The following is a 23,557-nucleotide window of genomic DNA, read 5'->3' on the forward strand; positions in this document are numbered from 1 at the left end:
GCTGAAACTAATGCACTTTACAGGCCTCGTTAATGTCAAGTATTGGCAGGAAGTTCTTTGAGAAAAAAATTAAATAGGCACAGTTTAGTTTTATCCCTATAGGTTTTCATCCAGCTAGTTGGAAACAGCCCAGAGTTCTCACAATGTGAATAAATGCTTTAGTCACAGGTGAGGTTCGATGTTCCTCTGGAGCTGCAGAGACTTCTACAAGAACAGCAAAGTGCTGCATGTAAGACAAATTAAATAAACCTGCTGAAGCAGATGGTCACAAAAAGAGGATCGCAAGCTAGATTTTAATTGCACGTGCAGTCTAGAGTGAACAATTTGAAATGACTCATTGACTTAAAGCCAGACTGCTTTTTCCCCTATGTGGTACTGTTCATGTAAATCCCAGGACAGTCGATTAAGCCAGAAAGGACTTCCAGTGTAAAAATTACAAGGACACACAAGTCAATTTACACTTTTTATTTTGCATATTTAAAAATGTGCATTCCAGGCATTTTTTCTTTATATATATATATATATATATAAAAAAAAGAGAACTGCTTTGTTTGCATTCACAGGTGGCCAGAGGACTACAGGTGGTAAAGCGCAGGTCCCTCAGTTGATTCAGAACACACCTCGACTTTCAGCCACAGCCAAACCGATGACAAGGAACCCATGCCGTCACTGAATCCCACTTCCTTACTGGAAACGGGGACATTTCAGGCAAGTGACAGGTTTGGTGTGTGTGTGGTTGTGCAGCAGTTTGTCAAATCAGAGGGCTGCAACTGAGAATGCATGTGGGAAAGGTTGATAAAGGGTAAGGCTTGTGGAATGTACAGCGTGCAGGAGGCCGGGCCTTCATGCTGACTTCTCCTGCTCGATAACTGCAAGTGGAGAGAGGAAGAAGGTTCAGCAAATTATGTAGAGACACAGTTTAGCCACCAAACGTTCTGGATCCCGTTAACTCAGAACCACGCGTACCTTCTTTGGTCGGCAGGGTGTTCTTCTCTGCAGTCTCGGTCTTCTTCAGCTTGGTCTTGTCGAAGGACGTGACTTCTGAGACATCAACTTTGTCTGACATGTTTGCAGGGATCTGAACGGGAGACAAAAGAGTTCATTTGAAACACCTGGGTACGCACAAGGCCAGTGAGAACTACAAAGAAAAAAAAAAAGTGTGATGCCATTTTTAAGTTAAACTCAAACTACATTCATCCAAAAACACGCCCCATGCGTCTCAAGAGGATGGGGGGGGGGGGCTTTGTGTCACTCAGTTCATGTGTGCAACAGCGTGAGGGACCACCGCCCTTTTGAGCAATCTGCACTATCGCACTGGTTTTCAAGCACCAGTCCCAGCTCCTCGGAACCATCGGAACAATAAACCGAGGATTCCAGATAACGGGGCGCTTTGCGAGGTGTGACGAAATAACGCGCAGAGCCAAAATCGACTATTCACGGCAATCACGCGGCGTTTGTGTAGTTTCCACAGACACACACGCACACAAAAAGCCCCCTCCGGTCAGCTCCGTGGCATTTTTTTGCGTTTTAAACACGTCACACTTTAGGGCACTCTTATTCGTTCCAGATGTTTGGGTTTCATAAGAGTCTGATGCAACCAACGTTTTGCAGGTTGGGAAACAAACGGAAGTGGTAAAACTCAGGTGAATGGTACAAATCCGATTCTATACGTGCAAGATTGAGAAAAAACGAGAAGCGGAAGTAGACTCACCAGGTTTTCAGCTCCACTGATGTGAGAAGAACAGAATCAGGCGAAGTGGCGTAGTGATGTCCACAGCCTCATCCGCCTTTTATATACTGAGCACTATGCAAATGAGCCCCCTGACGCCACGCCCACCGCCTCCAAACCCTGCCTCTGAACAAGTATGTTGTTTTCTTGTCGGGTCTAAAAACAATGACACTGTTTCTAAACCATGCAGCTTTATTGGTCGCTGCGCATGTGTTTATTGTTTATTATTACATTATTTGAGTGAGGCCAGATTCTCCTCTTCATGCGACAGTTTGGCTGGTAAGTTTTCTGCAGATGTTTGTTTGTCTCCAGATGTTTATTGTGTGTGGCAGAACGCACCAAACCGTGGGTTAATAAGTGGTTGTTAAGTGGAGGTTTGGGGATTAATTTGCAAAGTGCTCCTTTTAAAACTGCATCACTAGCGACACCATGCGGACAAATGTGGTTGTTACCAGGGTGGGAGAAAAAATAGGGCCCAGCCCAGCCCTATTTTTTCTCCCACCCTGGTAGAAAAAATGTGGCCAGACAATATGTAAAGATTAAAAGAAGACACATTTATTATACCCAAATTTGTCACATTATTTGTTTCTTTTTAATTTTCATGGACTAAATTTTGCTCCTGAGTAAAGGTTGTGTTTTTTAAACTCTTCAGAGCAGAGAATGACAAACACTTATTGATACCAACACGTTTGACAAATTTGAGGTGACTCAATTATGTAATTTACATATTTATAGATCATATCGAGAGAGTTTAAGCATTACTATTGGCTGCAATGTTAGTAAATACTACAGTGCAGGAGGAATCATCAGACCGTTGCAACCATATACAAGAAGAAAAACAAGATGGATTTTTACCATATGCATTATATCCATATAAAATGGTCATTTTTATACTGCTAATGATAAAAAGTACATTGTGATAATTTTTAATCATGGTTTCTTGACCAGCCTTAAGATTAACATGCATTTGTTCTAACATTTAAACAGTAAAAGATGTTCTAATCTTGCCAATTTTTTCTTTTTCATTCCAAAATAATTTACCATTAACATAAAACCAGTAGTAACACTTGTTCCTTTTCATGCTCACCCTTAGATATGTTCTATATCAGATACAGATGAGATAATAGATTGAAACAATCACACTTAATCATTTGCACATTTCTTTAAAAGATTTATTTATTCACATACTTTCATATTTAATACACAAGTTACAAGAGATTCAGTACCATTGCCAATGTATAAACAAAGCTCAAAAGATCATGTCTTTAGTTATCTTGGATTAAGTCCCAGGCACAGTGATATAAGTTGTGAAGGAGCAAAATCAGTATTGCTGTAGAAAAGTGGTTTTGAAAGAAGCTTAAAGTATTTGTCATCATCTTATATTTAAAAAATTCTTTCATCATGACGTTTGTCCTGCTTTACCTGCTGGTGAGGTATTTTGAATAAGTCTGGTTGTACATAAGCTGATTGTCCACCCTAACGACATTCCTCAGGTTTTGCCAAAACCAGGGCTCAGCGGCCGCTGTCCTCGGCCACTCAACAACACTTCTCCCGCACAGCCTCTTCCTGAGGCGCAGGAACCTCGAGTGCTGCAGGACGGGCTCCAGCATCAGCAGCACGATCACGTCCACATTTTCATCCATTAGTCTTTGGTGGGCCAGGTACATCGCCAGCTTGAAAACCCCGCTCTTAACGTAGCCCTCCGTTAAGACAAACAGGGTCTTGCGGCTGTATTGGATGCTGTAGGTGAGGTTGTCCAGCACCGGGACTCCTGGCACCCAGTCCCTCTCCTCCAGACACAGAGGAAGATACTTCTCTCCTTCCTCTTCCAGTTTCACCCGCAGATTGCTCATTACCCACTCAGAGACATGTGGATCTCTGTTGTCATAAGTCACAAAGACGTCATAAAAGCTGTTTGATGAGTTCAAGGATCTGTACCCCTTCAGCTTAGCTATCATATAGTGTATCACATAGGAGGCATCCCAGTAAAATAAGTGAGTAGTAGTTGCCACAAACATAAAAGTAATAATGAAGGAAGTAGTGAGGATGTACATCCGAAATGCCCACCTGTCATTTATACACTGCTTTATATCAAATTTGATCAGTGCTTGATCCTTCTGGTTTGCTGGTGTTTCACATTTCACCTCAGTGGTCAGTTTTGGGATTTTTACTTTACTGTCTTCAATCCACAGAATGAAATCTAATGAGTCACAGGTACATTGAAACGGATTCTTCTGCAAGTACAAAATCTGAATCGGATTATCGGGTCTGGGCAGGAAGGTAGATTGATTGATGGTGGTGAGTTTGTTGTAGCTAAGGCTGAGAATGCTAAGGCTCTTTGGACCCTTTATGAATCCCTCGTCCAGGTGGAAAATGTTGTTATGGCTCAAGTCAAGGAAAATCAAGGTCTGAGTGAAGTTTGAATTTATACCAGTCAGGTCAGATAAAGAATTGAAGCTCAGGTCTAAAACTTGAAGTTGGTGGAAAATCTTCAATGCGTCCCATTTAAAACCAGTGAGCAAGTTATGGCTTATGCATAGTTTGGTGAGGTTATGCGGAATATATTGATATACATTGTCTGGAATTTCTTTAATTTTGTTATCGGATATATCTAAATACGTCAAATTGGTGAGGTTACTAAAAAGCATCTTGTACCCGACATCCTTTATTTTCCAAAGAGTTCCGAGACGGTTATTCGTAAACTGAAGTTCAGACAAAGATTTGCTGCACAGCTGTTTTGTTGTTAATGTGGAAATGGCATTGTGACTCATATTCAGCACTCTCAGAACAGGCAGGTTTCTTAGGAAATTTAAATTGTGCGATATCCCGTATGATTGAAAGTAGTGTGGGTTGTAACTGAGGTCGAGAACTTGAAGTTTCTGCAGTTCTTTGAAGGCGTAGTCATAGGCCAGGTCAATCTTGTTATAAGATAGGTCCAGGTATGTCAGATTAGGAAGCGAGTGGAACTCTGTGCCGTTAAGTGCTGCAGAAAATCCATTACCTGAGAGGTTGAGACATGCAATATTTCCATAGCCCTCAAATTGGTTTTGAGAAATGAAGAAGATATTATTTGAGCTAAGGCTTAGCACTCGGCCCGAATTAAAGCACTCTTTCTTGATCAAGTATGAGGATACCTCAAAAGTTGGGTCTTTAGGGTGTGAAAAGGAAAAGTCTGACCTCTGATTGTTTTCATCACTCAGATATCTGGAACTTTTTCCCAGAATGGGATACAGCCTGTTTTCTGCGAGGTATATTAATTTCACATGAGAGAGGCTGCGGAATATATTAGAATCACACTCAATAATGAAGTTTGTCCCTAAATTCAGTGCTGTGAGATTTTTTAGCTCATACAGAGGACGGAGCGTGTTCGGTCCAATACTCTGGAAGACTAAAGCCTCTAGTTGCAAAGTTCTAAGTGACTTGAGATGGACAAAATCCTGTGAAAGATTTATGGATTTAGGGAAAAGCTTTAGACCAAAATTGAAGGACAGATCTATTTTTTCTAAGTTGGGAAGGTATCTTAGAAATGTTGCATCCCCAGTTATTACTTTTAGCAAGTAGTTAAATGACAGGTACAAATCTTTCAGCTTGTTCAGACTCTTAAACCAGTTAGGATTCAGGTGCTCCAGCGAGTTTCCTCCCATCTGCAGTGTCCGAAGCTCTGTCAGATTGTGAAATGCATCAGGATGGATGCCAAGAGAACGATTTGGGCAAGGGAAACATGGGAATGGTGCATTTTGACACCTTGGACAGTTCCCTTGAATGTGTAGGGTTTTTAAATTATGCAGCCCTTTGAAATCGTCGCCAGATATGTTTTGTATTTTGTTAGAAGCCAGCCGTAACTCCGTTAATGACTGAGGCAATCCTCGGGGAACGTGGGTTAAATTATTAAACGACAATTCCAGAGTCTGCAGTTTGGTCAGAACTGCAAAGGGGCTGTGCATAATGGTCACATCTCTTCCACATGGATTCCATACGTAGCAGTTTTTGGCGAGCCAGAGATTTATCACGTATGTTAAGCCTGATAGATTCATCTTGTCCAGCTGGAGCTTGTTTATCCCTAGATCAAGGGTTTCTACACTGGGGGGGAGATTGCCAGGAATTTCGCGCAGATTGTTTCCATTCAGCCCCAGATGATTCAGTTTGGTGAGATTTTTGAAGACATCGTCACCAATCAGCAATACTTTATTCACGTTCGCCCAGTTCACATAGAGTGTGGTCAGATTCAGCAGTCCAGAAAACACATCCCCTGAAATGTTCGCGATGGCATTTTCTGACAAGTCGATCACAGTGGCGTCCCCAGTTATTCCGGGAGGTACTTTCTTCAGATGACGCATTCTGCAGTCAAACTTGACCTCAGTCTCGTTGGTTTTGACGTCACACGGGAACAGCGGTGACATCCACCTAGGTTCTAACGAAGAAGGCTTGACATCATAATGGCAACACACCCAGAGGAGCAGCAACGGCATCCAACCCGTGACAGTCTGCAGAAAAACATTTGTAAGATGAGGAAACTAATAATGCAGTCTGACATACAGGTTTTTGTTAGGAAAAGTATCGATGCTGCCTTCATCCCTCTTGTTAATGCTCGACGTTAAGAGTTGTTTAATTTTATTATTGTGCTTTCAATATGAGTTATATGGATACAAATCCACAATCCTCACTGTTTTTTAAAATAAGGGTTGGGCAATAGAACAATATCAATTTTTTTGGGCAATTCCAATGATAATGTTCTTCCATATCAATATAACCAAAGTTCAACATATATCAATATAATGCGTATGCATTGTGAAAACACAGTGACCAGGTATAACACATTATTCGATCCATTTCAGATTTAATAAACATTTTGCTGTTTATCAAATAAGAGTTCAAAATCACTGCTTACACTCAAAAGGAGCAAAAAAATTGTCTTTGAAATAAAATCTTTTAAACTATTGTGATCAGCCCCAGGGAAAATGTTTTCCAAAGTTAATTTGGGGCTTTGGCAGACTTCCATATCTGTATATCTATATGGATTTTGTCCAGTCTGAACAGTTTGCATAGGATAATTTATTACAGCAAGCAAAACCAGTTTCAGTGTTCACATAAATATTGTAAATGTACACTTTCATTTGTGAACAGGGTTAGGATTACCTCAATTTCAGAATGCCACTTCTAACCAGCAGGTGGCAGCTGCTCCACTGGAGGATCTGCTCTAGACTTTTTGTCAGAATTATAATCTACATTGATCTCTTACAGGTAGACTAAATTCATGTTTGCTGGACAATGGACATTGTGTTGAGAGGCCACATGTGACATTTGTGAGATGACTGTAAATGCTAAGATACTGCAACAGTAGCACATATCATGCAGTCTGTGAACTTACTCAATAATGTCAAACGCACAATAATCTTTATCTACAAATATTAGCCAACATAATATGTCACAACTAAACACTGAGTGCACTGAGCTGAACAATTTCATTCTTTTTATTTGTAAGTAAATAGATTTGGAATATTTTCCTACACAAGATAAAAGAACGTAGTCTCACTTAACTTCTGGTTTCCCCTTTATGTTTCCTGGAAGTAGCTGTAATGTTGGTAACACTAATCTGTTTTACACCATTGAACACAAATATAATTAAGTGTATTCTTAAAATGTTCTATATATTATTAGATATGTTTGTCCAAGTTTCAGCTAGATACATTTGGCATCTTTTTAAACTTTTGGATCTACACCAGAATTTAAAATGAAATTGTAAAATGTTTGACTGGGCAACATGCGTTTTTAAACACTAGTCTGATAGAGTAGCATAGAGAGGTTAACTGTTTCTGTCTAAAGATCACTGGTAAAAGAATAAACATGACATGCTATATTTTTTCTTCCCACACTATTTTGAGGGAACTTTTATTTGTTGTATTTACTGTACAAAACATGTCAAAAAAATGTAAAAGGAATCAAATGAACAGCCAAATAGATTCATGCAAATAATAGACCAATTATTATCAAGTCTTCTTAAGCTCTCAGCACACAGTCATAGAAGCACAAAATCATTAAAGATAACGTCAGAGAAACATTCATTTTAAAGTAACAAGTAACTCTGTAACACCAGCTGAATATCAGTCTTAGATCATTGCTTCAAAAGTACAGCTTGTGTTAATAAAACTCACCATCGTGCATGTATCGTATTGATCCCTCACAATCCTCACACAGCAACCATGAAACAGGCAAAGTGTCTGCACTTTGGAACCTTTCACGTGAAAATCAAAATGAAGTAACTGTAAAAACAGTGCCTGTCATGTGCTTTGTCAAGCCACCACAGAGCAAAATATCCACTTAAATCTTAGTCTTTCTTCATTTTTAATATACAACTGACACAACAACAAGAAAAAAACCCTGTTGCTAAAGTAAAACAAAAGCAATAAGAAGAAAGATACTCAGACAGAAGTAACATTTGAAATGGGGAAGTGCGTCTGTTTCATTTCCCTGTCTCGTGATCTGCTGTCAGTTTCATTGGTGGGATTTTCACACGTTGTAGTTCATACACAGAAGTACACATACAAATTATTGAAGTATTATGGTGTATTCTGGTATCTACAGTGTCTCTTTAAAAAGGTTGCTGTATTGTTTGTGACTTTCAGTTGCTAATACACTTCTCAGGCTGAACCAGAAGTACGGCTGGGCCTGAGGGTTGGTTGGCCACTCCAGCACAGAGCCCTTGTACAGTCTCTTCCGTAGCCTCAGGTACTTTGAATTGCAGGGTACTTTCTGCAGGAAGATCAGTACGATGACGTCGTCTTTTTCATCCATCAGCCTTTGGTTGGCCATGTAGAAAGCCGTCTTGAAGTTGCCGCTTTTGATGTATTTGTCAGTGAGAATAAACACGGTCCTTTTGCTCCTGTGGATGCTCTGGGAGAGGTTGTCGATCAGGGGGCATCCCGGCAGCCAGTCCCGTTCCTCCAAACACAGTGAAAAGTGATGGTCTCCGCTGTCCTCCAGATGGACGCACATTTCCCTCATCACCCACTCCGACACGGCGGGATCCTCCTTATCGTACATGACGAAGGCATCATAGACGGAGCTCTGGGAGTACAGACGGCCATAGCCTTTGACCTTGGCCCTGCAGAAATGGTATACGTACCAGATGTCCCACAGGAAGAGATGGCTAGCAATGGACAGGGTGAGGAAGCTGAGGACGAGGGAAGTCATGAGGGTGTAGAGAATGATCGACAGGCTGTTGTGCTGGCAGGCCACCAGGTCCAGTGAGATTACTGAGTGACCAGTTTGCGTCTCTGGTGCGGCACAGGTCACGTCTGTGGCAAGTCGGGGGATGGTCACCGTGGTCCTGTTGAGCCATGTTACAAACCAAGACACGTTGCAAGTGCATACAAATCTATTGTCATGCAGAAGCAGCATGTCCATCCAGTTAACAACATCGTCTGGAAAGCTCGACGTTTCAATGTGCTGTATGAGATTGGAACTGAGATCCAGATATTTCAAGTTGTAAGCGTCTTTGAGGAAATCTGGCGCGATTTTAACAATTAGGTTTTTATGTAAAATGAGTTTCTTGAGATATTTGGTGCACTGAGACAGCACTGGAACATGCTCTAAGCTGTTTCCACTCAGATCTAAGACTTTTAAAGAATGTAGAAGTTGCAGTTTATTCCAGGCAAAGGATTTTAATTTGTTGTCTTTGATGTAGAGCTCAGAAAGCTTGTCTGGTAGACTGCTGTACACTGCGTCTGGAATGAAATTGAGGTTGTTACTAGAGATGTCGAGGACAGTCAGGTTGAGTAATTTCTTGAAAAAATGAACGTATCTTGTGTCCCCATCCCTCCACAACATATCTAGCCGGTTATCTATGAACTCTAACCTCTCAAGAGACTGGCTCTCCAGCTCTCTGTTTGTAGAAGTAGAGATCTTATTGTGATTCATCAGCAATGTTTTGAGATTCTTTAAGTGTTTAGTGAAATTAAGCATGTGAGTCAAGCCCTCGGATTCAAAATAATGGTTGTTGTAACTTAAATCCAGGATGACCAGACTTTTTAGCTCTCTGAATGCGGTGGAGTAGAGCAGGTCCAGGCGATTCAGTGAGAAGTCCAGATATTGTAAATTAGTCAGATGGGTGAATTCAGAGCCATTCAGACTTTGGCTCATCGCATTTCCAGACAGATTGAGGCACCTCAGCTCTTCGAGGTTTAAAAATTTGGAATGCAAGAAGAAAATGTTGTTTCTACTCACATCCAGGGTTTTGCCAAACTGACTACATTCTTTTTTGACAAAGTATGTAACAACTCCGAGTTCTTTGTCTTTGTGTTTGCAGCTGCGTGCATATTCGTCATATCTGAAGTAATGAATCTCTCTCACTTCCTTACTCTGATACTGAGCTGCCATGGGAGACCAGTGCCAGGGCTCTCCTCCAGCGAATCCAACAGCATCTTGCCCATCAGAGGGCATAGATATTTTGTTGTCAGACAAGTTTATTACTTTAAAGCTTTTTAACTCCATCAGAATGCTGAAGTTTGTAATTTTTATGAAGTTTTCACCAAAATCTACAACCTCAAGGTTTGCCAGATCTTTTAAAGGAGCAATACTCTCTGCTTTTAGCTGACGAAACACAAAAGCCTTTAGTCGGAGAATCTTGAGGGATTTGAGGGAGGAGAAACTGCCACTCAGTCTCAGTGTCTCAGGATAGCGCTGAAACTCATAATTAAACGAAAGGTCCAGTTCTTCCAGACTTCCCAGAGATTTGGGGAAATGTGAGACTCCTATCTCTCTTGCTAAAAAGTTTGACGAGAGGTCAAGCACTCTCAGTTCTGTTGTGGTGGCAAACCACTCGGCTGGCACATGGTACAGAGAGTTGCTGTGCAAGCGGAGCGTCTTAAGTTTGGTTAACATTTTAAAGGCAGTTTTGCTGATTTGTAGCGGTGAATTATTTGGGCACGGTTGACAAGGGAAGGGGGCATTGTAACATCGAGGACAGTTTCCACTAATATCTAGAATCTCAAGATTTTTTAAGTTTTGGAAATCCTCACCAGTGACTTTTTGAATATTATTGTTGTAAAGATACAACTCCTTCAGACTTGTGGGTAGATCATAAGGAATGTCAGATAAATTGTTTGATTTAAGGGACAACAATGTTAAGTTGTGAAGCTGGGAAAACGTACCGTTCTCTATCTCGTAGGACACGTTGCAGGGGTTACGATAATAGCAGTTCTGACCAAGGTAGAGCATCTGAATGTTCCCGAGGTCAGAGAAGTTCGCTTTGGAAATATAATAAATGTGATTCACTTCCAGACTCAAGAGGATCAGATTTGGCGGCAGACCTTTAGGTATACTGAAGAGCTGATTGCCATCTAGATACAATGCACGCAGGCTCCTGATGCTGGTGAAGGTGTTGTCATCTATCGTCACACTCTTGGTACACACTCTGTCTTTGGGGCCAATTTTGATGGGCACGCAGTTGCACCTCATGTCGATTTCAGTCAGGTTCACCAGACCGTGGAAGGAGGTGGAGTTTAATTCTGGAATGTGGTTGATGGTGAGCGTCAGATTGGTGGTTTCCCTGGGGATGCCAAGGGGGATATCCGTCAGGCCCCTCTCGGTGCAGTCCACTGTTACCACGCTGCCGTTGTTGGCCTCGCTTACATCACAGGGCAGTGTTTTTGGGTAGGAGACGTTGGCTGTTGATGCACAGAGACAACACCACAGGGCCGGCAGTGCCAAACACATCTGTGCAAAAACAGAGGAAGTTCTCTGAGAAATGTTTGCAGGTAGGAAGTTACATTTAGTTATAAAACACACTCACATTTCACATACCAAGCATTCAGCAGGACATTCAGTATTGTTTATAAGTAATGAAAGTGACAGCAAGGAATATACAGCATATTTAACTTCATAATACAGCCAGGAATTAGTATTCATCTTATTCTTCTTCTTCTTCTATATTCTAAGAAGCATGTTGTATATATTAACAAAGATCAAACACTTACCAGGTGGGAGAGCATTGTTCATGTGAGAGAATAAAAAGAGATATCCTGCTTTGAGCCCTGTTGTCAAGTTGGGCACTGAAAGAAATGTAGCATTGGTTACTATGTGATGAAAGTAGCAGGTGTCTGGATTCCACCAATGTGAATATAATTATGCAGCATCACTTCCCCTTTTCAATAAAACACGAGTGCTTTTTGATTTCCATCAAGATGTTGCCTTGGTAATAAGAGGATAAAGTTGTCTCTTGCTCCTATGGTACATTATTATAGCTGCACATCTAGGAGAGTTGCAGGTTACTCAGCGGGTCCATGCATGGGTCGCCGTCACCAGTGGAAAGAGCTATTTCATTTCTGATAGGCCTGCAGGGGAAGGTCTATCCAAGCCTTACTTTAGGTTCACCATCTTACATGGTGAACTTGCTATTCAGGCCCTTCTTCTGTAACCAATGTTTGCTGTGGGTTGTAGATTTCATGATCTGGCCTGATTGTATATATGTATTTCAATATTTACTTGACTGAGTAAATCCATGTGCCGATCAGTATCTTGCATAGAAACGATGACAAAGATAATCAGCTTAATTTCTTCAAAAACTCTACTCCACGACTTCTGGCAAGACCAAAAGGAGATTGTACAACACGCACTGTAAAAGTATCAACACTAGTTACCAGTTATTTAATTGGACATGGACTTTCACCAGGCTACTGATCAGAAATGCTTGCGGTTTATCAACAGACAGGCCCCTCAGATCCTTGGGTTCTCCCCTTTTAGCTTTTCCACAAAGCAGAACCAAAACCTTTGGTGATGCTAATTTCAGCTATTATGTTCTGCGTCACTGGAACAACCCCTAAGAGGCTTTTTCATTCTTACTTTTATATAGGGTTTATGTATTTTTGTGTTTTATTAATTACACATAATTTTCATAATAATTATTTATCTCATTCTATTTCTTCTGACTAAAATGTTTGTGTTGATTATGTATATTTTATTGTAGTAATTCTTCTCAAAATCGGACTGCTTTTGTCTCATTGATAATTATTTTCTAACATCCTATGTTTTGTCAATCCCCTGTAAAGCACGTTGTTCATATGAAAGTGGTTAATCAGCAGGAGCTGCCTGGTTTTAGGCTTTTCAATATCAATCTGTCACGTCTGAAACCTCTCGACAACTGTTGAATGGCTTGAAATTGGATGTGGTGTAGACAGTTATGATCCCCAGACGATGAATTCTAATGACTATGATGATCATTCGGTTTTTCCTCTGGTGTCAATTAGTCCAATATATTGGTTATATATAATAGCTGCAAAACTAATAACATTCCCGTCGGCCTCAGCTGGACTTTGTGTTTCATAGCAATCAGCAAATGTTAGCGTGCTGACCTTAGCATTAAGCTCAAAGCAATGCTGTACCTCATTACAGCCTCACAGAGTCGACTCCTGCTTTTCAGATGCACACACGTCGTGCAGCATATGCTTGTCTTCTCTCACATATAACACAGTGCGACCACTGTCTCTAGCCCTGACAGTGAAATGGGCAATCATCATTATTAATGCAAAAAGCATTGCCACCACTCAGTCTGGAGAAAATGGTAAAACAATAAATTATTCAACATAAGTTATATAACTAAACATGGGTTTAGCAACTTTTCTGTATGAATAATGCAATTTAAAAACAAACGTGTACACTTCAGAAAAGTAAATCTGTCAGCTTGTGTTATTCTGGTTCAATGGTTCAGTGATCAACTGAAATAAAAATTAAGGAAGGAATTTTTACGCACCACTGAACAAAAGAGGAAATTAAATTTGCCTTTGTGTCAGAGTTTACTAGTGAACAGAACTACACACAAGAATGGGGTCAAACACAAATAGACCAAAAAACATTCGAAATAAAGTTTAAATTTCTTTAATGATGTTGACAAAAAAGTAACAGGAAAGTACTAAGTGTCCACTTGTAAAGTATTCATTAAATTGAGGTGAATCCAGCAAATTAAAAAAGTCATATGAATTACTTTTAATCTCATCACGTCTTGTTCTGTGCAATGATTTGTCTACAGCTGTATAGTCAATGCATTTTCCAACATATATTTTGAGAATTTATAAACAAGGTTCTAACAAGGTTGTAATATTCTACATGTCACCAATAAATCATTAAAATAATCCCTATTATGTAATATTATATACTCTTGTTGAGGGTTGTATTCTTCTTCATATAGGCCTTCATATAATCTATTTAAAACGTAAATGATTCATATAATTTAATTTGTACTTTACATAATAAAATATTGTATAGACAAGGCAAGATTTCTTTCTTCACAGCAGTTCACATTGGTCGTTCAACCCATGTCTCTTCATGTATGGCTTTAAAATCAATATTCAAGACAAAATAACAACAGTTTATTTGTTGAGCTGGGTATTCAGTGAGTGAATTAGTGCGTTTATAATAGCAGACATGGTGGCAGAGTGATGTGTCAATGCATTCACACTCTGGTCACTGGGAGAGCCTCCTGACGCCGCCTCGGCCGCTCTCAGCAGATGCACATAGTTCATGACGACCTCTTCCACCTTGGCCACCACCTCGCGCCGCTCTCTCTTGGTGCTCATGCCTTCCACTAGTGACATGCAGGCTTGTGTCAGGCAGCAGAGTGTGTGGAAGCTGTGTGTCAGAGTGAGCAGCAGCTCTTCTGGGCTGCCGTACTCCACGGCCATCTGGCGGCAGGCGCCGCCCAGCACAGTGGCCTGCACGGTGAGCAGCTGGGAGAAGGTCTCCATGTCGGCCTTGTTGACTTCGGGCTTCTCGCCTCGGGACAAGTGGCCCACACCGGACCGCAACACACTGATCATGTCTAAGGCATCCTTTCGTGCAAGGGCGAAGCCTGTGTGAAGGCTGTAGGTTTTCCCCTTCATTGAATTTACGCGAGCTAACCTTGCTTTAAGGCTCATGTCATTCGCAGCAGCAGCCTTATCACTCTTCTCAGCTTTACGGTCTGCTTTCCGCTTAGAGTTTCCCGGGCGGATGAAAGAAACTGAGCTGGCAGAACACGGAGCATCTGAGGGCGTCTTTCTCCCTTCGTTATCACTATCTGTCTTTCTCCTGAGGAAGCAGTGACTGAACGGCCCACGGCACCTCCAGGAACCAGCGTCCAGCCTCTGCGCTGTTGACTCTGGCTGCAGCACTGGGGAGGCTCCTCTTTGCAGCCCCCTACCAGATGGATTAGAGGTGGCGATTGAGCCCTGGGACAAGCTCTTGGGCAAGGTTTTGGCAGCGAATATCCTTTGCACTTTTTGGGCATCTTGAGACTGGAAATTCTGACCACCACTTTTCCCTGTGAGTGTGGCTTTGGTCTTCTCTATCAGTGCTTCCAGGCCCCTAGAACCTGGCATCAGGGTGCTCCAGCTCCTCCTCAGCATCCGAACCCTGCGTGGCTTCCTGAGGCTGCCGGCTTTGGGCTCACACGAAGATCCGCCTGAGGGGGAAGCCAGGGCGTACGAGTCGGGTTCGGGGCTGGCCCGTGTAAGCTGGCTGGGCTCTGTGCTACTTTGTAATGATGATGGTGACATGGTGTTGGCGGTGGTTCTGGTCTCATTACAGAGAGCTAAAGATGACTCTTCTCCAGCCTTCTTCAGCTGTGTGCAAGCTACACTAGGGGTAGGAGAAAAAAAAGAGAACTGTGAAGCATCTCCCTGACAGCACATCTTCATCTGTAATAAAAGGATTTTAAAATAATGAATTGGCTTTTCTCCAAACTGAGTTCACATACATTGACATTAATGCAAATAATCTGACAATTTGGGAACTACTCCTGGTGTTAATGAGAAGATTGATTCCACTCTAACATCTGTTCAGTCAGCATGACGTTGAATTAGCGGGTTAGCTAGTCTCAAGGTAGTTAAATCTGTACCTCTAATGTCACAAATCAACATGTTGTATCTCATTTGCTGAATCAAAGTATCACAATTAAAAGTTGTGGATTTACAGAGGATTATCCACTGGACTAATACTTGGATGAATGTCTTACAGTCTCCATTGGTTTCCTGTCGTCCTAACAGTTGAGAAAATACAACAGGAAGTCACTGTAGGCTACATGTACAATACAGTCCTTCACATGATGACCAGCTGCTGGCTATATCTTCATATGTCATGGACAGATATCATAGTGGTTTCAGTCTTCTCATCTAATTCAGTTTTCTGCAAAATTTCCACAAAACACACTTTTTGTCTATAGGGACTATTACTCCAATGAAAACTGCTTACAGTGAAGTGTGCAGACCACATGTAATAATTCCACTCACTTCTATTTAGCAAGGTTAAGGTAGAAATCCTCAGGGAAAAATATACCGAAATCTGGACCAGTATCCTATAAACTATCCTTATGGCTACATGCTACTAGACATAAGGGAAATAAATAAATTTGACCTTTTACAACTTAATCCCTTGAGATTTGCACCTGCCCTTATTTGCCTGCAATGACCTACTTTCTTAAATGTCCCTTTTGTTGCTCTCATGCACTACCACCAATTTAAAAAAAGAAGGAGCACCCTCCTGTATAGTTTTACCTGTGGTTTCTTTAATCTTCGGCAACCTGTGACTTCCATCCCGTGCGATCGTGAATCCAGGCTCAGCACTGGTCGCCGCGTGGATCTTCCTCAGCAGGGTGGGGTCCATGGGATGACCCGCCTTCCCCTGGCCTGGAGGCCCGTGAGCTTTCTCCTCAGCGGCTACATAACTCATCCCCTTGAGCGATGACTCCGACAGTACGTGCATATTGTCTGTGGCACAAAGGGGAGAATCCATCGGCGTGGCACAGCTGCTGCTGCCTGTGCTGCACCCGGCATCTATAGAGGAACACTGTGAGCTTTGGAGGGAATGGACGCCCTCGCTCTGTATCGACGACATTCGCTTGCTCATGTGGTACTCATATAACCGCGCTGCTTCTTGCTCTGAGGCTGGAATCTTAAATTTCTGCTGCTCTACATCCTGTGAGGTGGCGTTTCCCTCTGCAGAGATGGGACCTCTGGATGGAGAGCGGATATGGGTATTTACCTTTTGGCTTTTTTCCTCCGAGTCCTGTTTCTCTCCCTTTACTGTCAACCTGTCTACGAGGGAAGCCTGCGAGTCACTCACACATTCTGGAGACATTTCATGCCTGTCTTTAAAGTGTGTTCGCCCCAGATCAAGTTGATTCATGTAATAGGAGTCCCTCACAGTGAAAGCGTTATACTTCCCAACAAGATGAGTGGGCTCCTCTTTGGCTGAGTGCACCCTATCAGGGGATTCACAGGCTTCCCCTTCCACCCTGCTCTCTGCCTCCCTCTGTTTTCCCCTCTGCCTGCTCATTACTGAGCCCATGTGCAGCTTAGAGAAGTATTCACTAACAGATTTGATCTCCATTGTCTCCGGCTCCATCTCCCCACCATCTGAGTGAAATATCTGGGAGGAGGCAGCGGCAGAGGACTTTGCCTCGTCCTCCTGATGCTCCTGGGGATTGTACTGCACGGCTCCTGTTCTGCCATCGCTCTGTGCAGCCGCTTCCACCTTCTCCTCACTCATGGCCCGGTAGCCTTCTGTGGTGGCGACATGCATCCTCAGGTGGCTCTCTGTGTGCCTCTGAGCGCTGGCCAGCTCGGAGCTCTCTGTCATCTCGGAGGAGTTGGTCTCGTTGCCAGAATCTGAGGAATCGGGACTAAATGCTCGTGATATTTCAACACCTGCGTGCCACAGAAAGACAAAAACAGCATTAACAACCCCCTTTGAGGCAAATGGAAAATATCACAGACTATGGAGGAATGGTAATGACACTGTGAATTAGCATGTAGTGAGAACAAGGGTAAATGTGTTTCTTTAAGATAACAATGAAAGTAATAAAGAGGCCTGTGATTCACTTCTTAATCACATTCTACTTGAAATTCCTATAGAGAAATGTTAAGAAAATGGTACAGTACTAGCAAAATGTTCTATACTAGCAACACACATCTGACCCTGTGCATCTGCCTTTGAGAAAACAAACAAAAAGGTTTCACAAAACAACAAATTCCAAACAATAATGAATGATACTGTAATGAACACAGCTGTCTGCACGATCACAATTAATGAAATAATACACGCACAAATGGAAACATAGAACAAAATGGGCTTTATTGAAAAAAACTTAACAACGACAAAAATCAAAAGTGAATGGCTGGAACATGCGTGGTGTTAATGAATGAACGTTACAATAGTGAAAGAAGAACCTGTGCTACTCTCTGACTGTGCTGGACTCGGTTCCTCGGATGCAGCGAGGGCTTCCAGCGCCTGTAAGGTGGACACCACCGCACTGTCCAGAGGCTGTCCGGGGCCCTCGGCTCCGTGGGGGGGCATCGAATCTATGAGGGACACTGGGATGTCATTTCGGCCGCCCTGGGCGTGAGTCCCGGCTCCCTGCTGCTGCTCCTCCTCGTCAGAGCTGTCCCTGAAGCCGGGAGGAGGAGCAGCGATGGCCAGGTTAAGCGAGTGCAGCAGCACGTCATTGTTCTCCTCGTCATTACCCTCTGGTGGGGGAGGGAGGGAGGTCAAGTCAATGATGTCATCGCTGGACCCCGAGAGTGACAGTAACATAGGCTTGTCTATGTCGCTCACAAACATGTCCTCCTCACAGCTGATCTCATCCTCGTCCTCTGCGTCGTCTGTTGTCTCCGCGTAGCAGATGTCGTGCAGCAGCGGCTCCTCGATGCATTCAGTGGGACTGAAGATTTTGGTGGTGTACTGATACCCGTCCCCATCTTCTATGGCATCCATCATCCTATAGTCCTCCTCGAGACGCCTGTACATGTGGGTGTGATTGTCTAGCATCTCTGGGCCTTCATCCATCAGTCTCTGGTAGCCCAGATTTTGGGGGTTTACACTGTCTAAGGGAGGATCTCCAAATATGAAGGAGACCTTTGCGCTCCTGGAAGAGTCTTGGGATTTGGGCCTGGGGATGTTGAGGTACGTTTGGGAGCACGGGATCCTGCAGCACTCCGCTCTCTCTGCCATGTGCATCGAGTGCTGGGCCTGGTGTATCTCCGTTATGTAGACTGGTTGCATTTCACATCTCCCATGGTCGAGGTACTCGCACTCTTGGTCAGAATAATCGTGGCTGCACCTCTGGTTATTCCTGTCCTCATAGGCTTTGTGAGGTGTGCTGTACGTGCACTCGATGGCCTGGTAGTTCTGCTTTACTCTCGCTGCATGGCCTGCAAAGAGGAAGCAAAAAATGACACAGGTCTATTTAAAAACAACATTGCTCTGATGAGTCATCTTGCGATCGCTGCAGTCATACTTGTTTCCACGCTGTCCGTATTCTTGGCCATGTTAAAGATTGAGCGACGCGAGTCCACCAGCAATCTGTAGTAGCCAGCAGTCAAACAAGCCAGATTCATTGCATCAACAGCCTCCATTAAGAGAGTGATGGGCTGTGGAAAAGGCAGATAAGCAGATGAAAATGAGTGCAAAATAATGGGAGAGTGAGTTGATAGAGTTGATAGTGTCTACTGAGGAGACTTTGTATTGTTTGTGCATCCATAGAAAATGTTCACAAAGAGCGAGAGAATAAGGTTTGTTAACCTTTACGTCCATGACATGTAGTTCCACTCTGACCCTGCGGTCATCTTCCGTATACATCTCAATGCGATTCACATGACTGAAATCCGCCAGAAGAGCCACCAAGTTTGTTTTGGTGTTTATCACGTGACTGATACCATACTTGGGCCCCACCAGCAGTGTCACTTCTGTGTGCTTCTCGCCTTGCTATAAAAAACACAGCGAGAGAAGGTCAGTGCACACATCCCTGTCTGCATGAAAATGAAGACCAGTGACCTGACAATTTTTGTTTTGTTTCACACACTCGCTGCAGGCCGCAAGATAGTTTGACTCACGATTAGTGTGGATTTAAACACCCGTCCTCCATACAGCCTCAAGTCACTGAGATACTTCAGATAATGGACCTTTGCCTGCAAGGCAGTCAGCTGGAAACAAAAGAAAGGCGTAGGAAAAGATACAAGATGAAATCATTCCAAACAGCCATTCACAGCAGAAACATCCAACTGAGTTGATGTTATTTGTTCAAGCCACCACTCAGCACCAGTATTTTTGAAATGCCATCCTCCACTAGGTGGTGGTCAAGAGTCCTTTCAGATGTGGTGCAGAGCAAACAGGGTGATGGATGGATCGTGTGAACTGTGAGATACATATAGAGACTTTACCTTTTTGCCAGGCGGCACCAGGTTCTGGTTGGTTTTGAGGATGTGAGTGAGCGCTTTTTTGATGTTCTTCTCTTTCATGCTAGACAGCACCGCAGGAGGCAGGAACAACGCCAAACCCCACTCCTTCCTGCAGACGCACAATCCCAAAATATTAAATAAGGTTCTCATTGAAAAACAGTCAAGTCATCATTTTGACTGCCGATTGATTCTGTTCTCCTACAGGTGGTCTATTGATCAACTGCTAGGCTACAATCAGAATTATTAACCAGCCAGCAGGGATGTACCTTTTGCCATTGCAGCAGAACAATACCATCAAGAGCATTATGCTGATATTGAATAACGGCATTCTGGATCAGTACCCACAGCAGGAAAAAGTCGTTACAGACAAAATGTCTCTGTAGATAGGAGACATAAGACTGATTCCAACGAGCTTGAAGTGTGAAATTCAATCCACTTACTCTATGTACTTCAAGGAAACTTTCTGGGACTGCTTGGTATTGATGGTTAGAATGTACATTTGCAGGGCAGCCAGACGGAGGGCCGTGTCGTATTTCAGCTCTGACCCAAATCTCTCCAATACCACATCATTACAGCTCTAGAGGAGCCAGAGAGAGAGAGAGAGAGAGAGAGAGAGAGAGAGAGAGAGAGCAAGGCAGGGGTTACATACAGAACAACACCACACCGACAACAACCATGTGTTAACTGAGGCCATTGACTTAATATGCACCTGAACGTAGAGGTACTCAAATGCGACCGCGTCTCTCCTCAGCAGCTCCAGAGGATCCTTTGGGACGAACGTGATCCGAAAAAAACACTTCATCTTGTGGGCCCCTGGCCTCTGTGTCACCTGGAGTACGAGTCGGAGATAAGGAGGGTGTTATTAGTCATGGAGTGTGTGTCCGCGAAATGTTTATTCACAAGTTCAAACATATCTTTTCCATTTCCTTATTATAATTTCTATTATTACAATTATTCAGATGAACAGGCTTGAAGTGGACCCAAAGGACCTTCAGAATAAAGTCTTATCGACTTTATTGAGGATCTTAGTAAAAAGCCAAAAAACATGGACATTGGATTACATGTTCATTTGATATATGTTAAATATGAAACTTGAGCCAGAAGTTACATTCTAGTAACATTAAAGATCAGGGCAAACCCAATTTGTTTATAATGTTTAAACAACGTTGAGCCACTTCTTTAGCCCAAAATTACAGCTTCAAATAGCTTCTAATTGGGAGAACTGAGTCTCTTTCTTTCATTCTCTCTGCTTTGAATGCCTGTATCTTTGGTGCGTGGGTATTATATGGCAGGTGAATCTACTGGAATCATGCCCAGCAAGTTCATTAGTATTGCTGCAGTGTAGATACAAGTCTATTAAAAACCAGCCCTTAAACCTTTTATTAATTTATTCACCAAGAAAACTCTAAATTTATAGCTTGTTTGTTTTTGCGACAACTCTTCCTTAAGTATATGCCATCTTCAGTGAGGTCAGCACTACCTTCATTAAATTAATTTACTTTATTTATGTATATAAAAACGATTATATTGCTATGACTTGCAGCCTAAAATAATGAATTACCACTTATGGCGGCAGAGAGCTCTGTTCCTCAGCTAAAGTTACAGTGTGTTGCTTTAATCCATTAAAAGCCCAAATTGTTTTCTTGGCTGTTAGCCTTGTCTCCCCTGGAGTTTATGCACTTATGCTATGCTACACGTTAAAATAATATCTTCTGCCTTAATCTATTTAATCAACAGACAATTAAAAGGAAATTACTGAAATCTTGGCAAGAATGTTAACGATAGTTTGTCAATAGTATGCCAAAAAAGTCAACGCGACTTTGTTCATATACTGAACTGTACAGTACAGGACAGTTGGAATCCATCCATCCACTCATCCATCCATCCATCCATCCATAGCACTTATCCTGTGAAGGTCGCGGGGAGCTGGAGCCAATCCCAGCGCGAGAGGCAGGATACACCCTGGACAGATTGCCAGCGAATTGTAGGGCCAACATGTAGAGACAAACAACCTTCCACATTCACACATAATCTCCAATTAATCTAACCCCACTCTGCATGCCACAGTCTGTTGGAGGAAGCCAGAGAAAACCCACACAGACATGGGGACAACATGCTAACTCCAAACTTACAGGCCCCAGTCATCAGGTATAAACCCAGAACCCTCTTGATTTGAACCTGCAGTGCTAACCACAGCGTCACCGGGCAATACTCAGTAGCATTAGACAAATACTTGATTATACGATAGAGTCTCACCTGAATTAGCATCTCCTGCTCATGCAGGAGCATGAGTTTGCTGGCAGATCCATCAGCTCTGTGCTCCAGCATCAGAGAGAAGTGCTCAATGCTCTTTATGGATAGCTTTTCTTGCAGGGTCATGATGACGTCCTTTCACATGGATGAAGTCATTGTTAATACAACATGAGAAGCATGCAGCCTGCTCAGCTAACATCCATAGCCGTGAGTAATTGTCATGACTGATCACACACAACAGCGAGAACCTTCTTGAACATTCACTTTGATTTTAAACTGCAGTGGAGAAAAGAGGGAAATGCAAATAACCACGTGAAAGCTCCCTGCTCCAGTTTACTGTGATTAAGCTGCAGTCTGTTTGGTTCTGAAGGCCACAGTAAAGAGAGGAGTTTAAACTTTATAATGCACAGAGCAGCTGTGAATAACATTCAACATTTAAACTGAACATCACTTCTGATTTTGCAGCAGCATTTCACCGCTAAGCAGGGTCCCCTCGAGCACCTACCTTAATGGATGTGTTGCTGTCAAATCTAAATGATTTAGTCTGCCCATTCTCCAGGTACACCTTCAGAACATTTGGCATAAAAAGAAGGGAGTTGTCCTTCACCGTTTCCTGAGGATGAAATGAGAATAATTTGATCAACAAATCTCTTTCTTGCCAAGGGTTGTTTAAATACAGCAGATAAAATGCATGAGGAGTGGAGAATATCTGCAATAACAAGATTTGCAAAGAAGTGATTGCACATTCAAATATATAGATATACAGCGATGATTAAAAGATAATTATGGAAACGACAAGATTGCTACCATTACCATACAGAAGGTTCAAGACCACAGATAAGATGACTAGCTTAGCTCAGCTTATCATAAAGACCAGAACAGGGGGAAACAGTTTGCTCCAATACCAACACAATCCACCTCTAAGGCTCATTAAATAATGTGCTGTGTTTCAAAGTCATGACCAAACTGTAAATATGAATTATATATCATATGATTAGCAACTACTATATTTTGTTTATATTTGGACAGAGCCAGCTAGCTTACTGATTCCTACTTTTGTGCTAAGCTAACCATCTCCAACATAGCCAACTCTAAACCAATTCTCTAAAAGTTCATGTGACTGGTTTTGTTTTGTTTTATTAAATTTCATCTGCACAACATTTTTCTGAGCCTATTGTAGAGAGAGAAACATAATGATGCATCCTCCTTAACGATCACTGATGCTGTCCTCATTTCAGATCGTATGATCGCCTAATGGTTTCCTGACCATCAGATAAATCAAACAAGCTTTCTGAGAAAAAAAACTTCTCAGATATCAAATCTATGTGTGACACATCCAAAAATTGGGGAAGCTCTCTGTCGAAGGTTCCCT

General features: G+C 42.4%; 4 protein-coding genes across 4 annotated transcripts in view; all 4 read right to left on the minus strand.

The window, feature by feature from the left end:
• Positions 1–450: 450 nt before the first annotated feature.
• tmsb4x (thymosin beta 4 X-linked) lies at positions 451–1,779 on the minus strand. The gene is made up of 3 exons (XM_061088334.1): positions 1,712–1,779; positions 967–1,078; positions 451–869 (listed from the first exon to the last, which is right to left on the minus strand). Exons 2-3 carry the CDS (start codon positions 1,064–1,066, stop codon positions 844–846), a joined length of 126 nt encoding a protein of 41 aa, XP_060944317.1. The 5' UTR covers positions 1,067–1,078; positions 1,712–1,779; the 3' UTR covers positions 451–843.
• A 1,167-nt stretch (positions 1,780–2,946) lies between these two features.
• LOC133021472 (toll-like receptor 8) lies at positions 2,947–8,097 on the minus strand. The gene is made up of 2 exons (XM_061088332.1): positions 7,882–8,097; positions 2,947–6,213 (listed from the first exon to the last, which is right to left on the minus strand). The coding sequence occupies exons 1-2, from the start codon at positions 7,882–7,884 to the stop codon at positions 3,148–3,150; spliced, it is 3,069 nt and encodes a 1,022-aa protein (XP_060944315.1). The 5' UTR covers positions 7,885–8,097; the 3' UTR covers positions 2,947–3,147.
• Positions 8,098–8,305: 208 nt separating this feature from the next.
• tlr7 (toll-like receptor 7) lies at positions 8,306–11,718 on the minus strand. The gene is made up of 2 exons (XM_061088335.1): positions 11,704–11,718; positions 8,306–11,443 (listed from the first exon to the last, which is right to left on the minus strand). The coding sequence occupies exons 1-2, from the start codon at positions 11,716–11,718 to the stop codon at positions 8,306–8,308; spliced, it is 3,153 nt and encodes a 1,050-aa protein (XP_060944318.1).
• Positions 11,719–14,091: 2,373 nt separating this feature from the next.
• frmpd4 (FERM and PDZ domain containing 4) overlaps positions 14,092–23,557 on the minus strand; it is a 36,237-nt gene continuing 26,771 nt past the window's right edge. Inside the window, exons 8-18 of the mRNA XM_061088804.1 lie at positions 22,691–22,798; positions 22,189–22,320; positions 20,642–20,761; positions 20,373–20,509; positions 19,915–20,041; positions 19,588–19,677; positions 19,277–19,459; positions 18,993–19,125; positions 17,926–18,906; positions 16,252–17,403; positions 14,092–15,332 (exon numbers count right to left, since the gene is read on the minus strand). Coding sequence (XP_060944787.1) covers positions 14,092–15,332; positions 16,252–17,403; positions 17,926–18,906; positions 18,993–19,125; positions 19,277–19,459; positions 19,588–19,677; positions 19,915–20,041; positions 20,373–20,509; positions 20,642–20,761; positions 22,189–22,320; positions 22,691–22,798 — 4,404 coding nt within the window. The remainder of the gene's footprint in view (positions 15,333–16,251; positions 17,404–17,925; positions 18,907–18,992; positions 19,126–19,276; positions 19,460–19,587; positions 19,678–19,914; positions 20,042–20,372; positions 20,510–20,641; positions 20,762–22,188; positions 22,321–22,690; positions 22,799–23,557) is intronic.

Source organism: Limanda limanda, chromosome 16 (assembly GCF_963576545.1).
Source record: "Limanda limanda chromosome 16, fLimLim1.1, whole genome shotgun sequence".
Lineage (NCBI taxonomy): Eukaryota > Metazoa > Chordata > Actinopteri > Pleuronectiformes > Pleuronectidae > Limanda > Limanda limanda.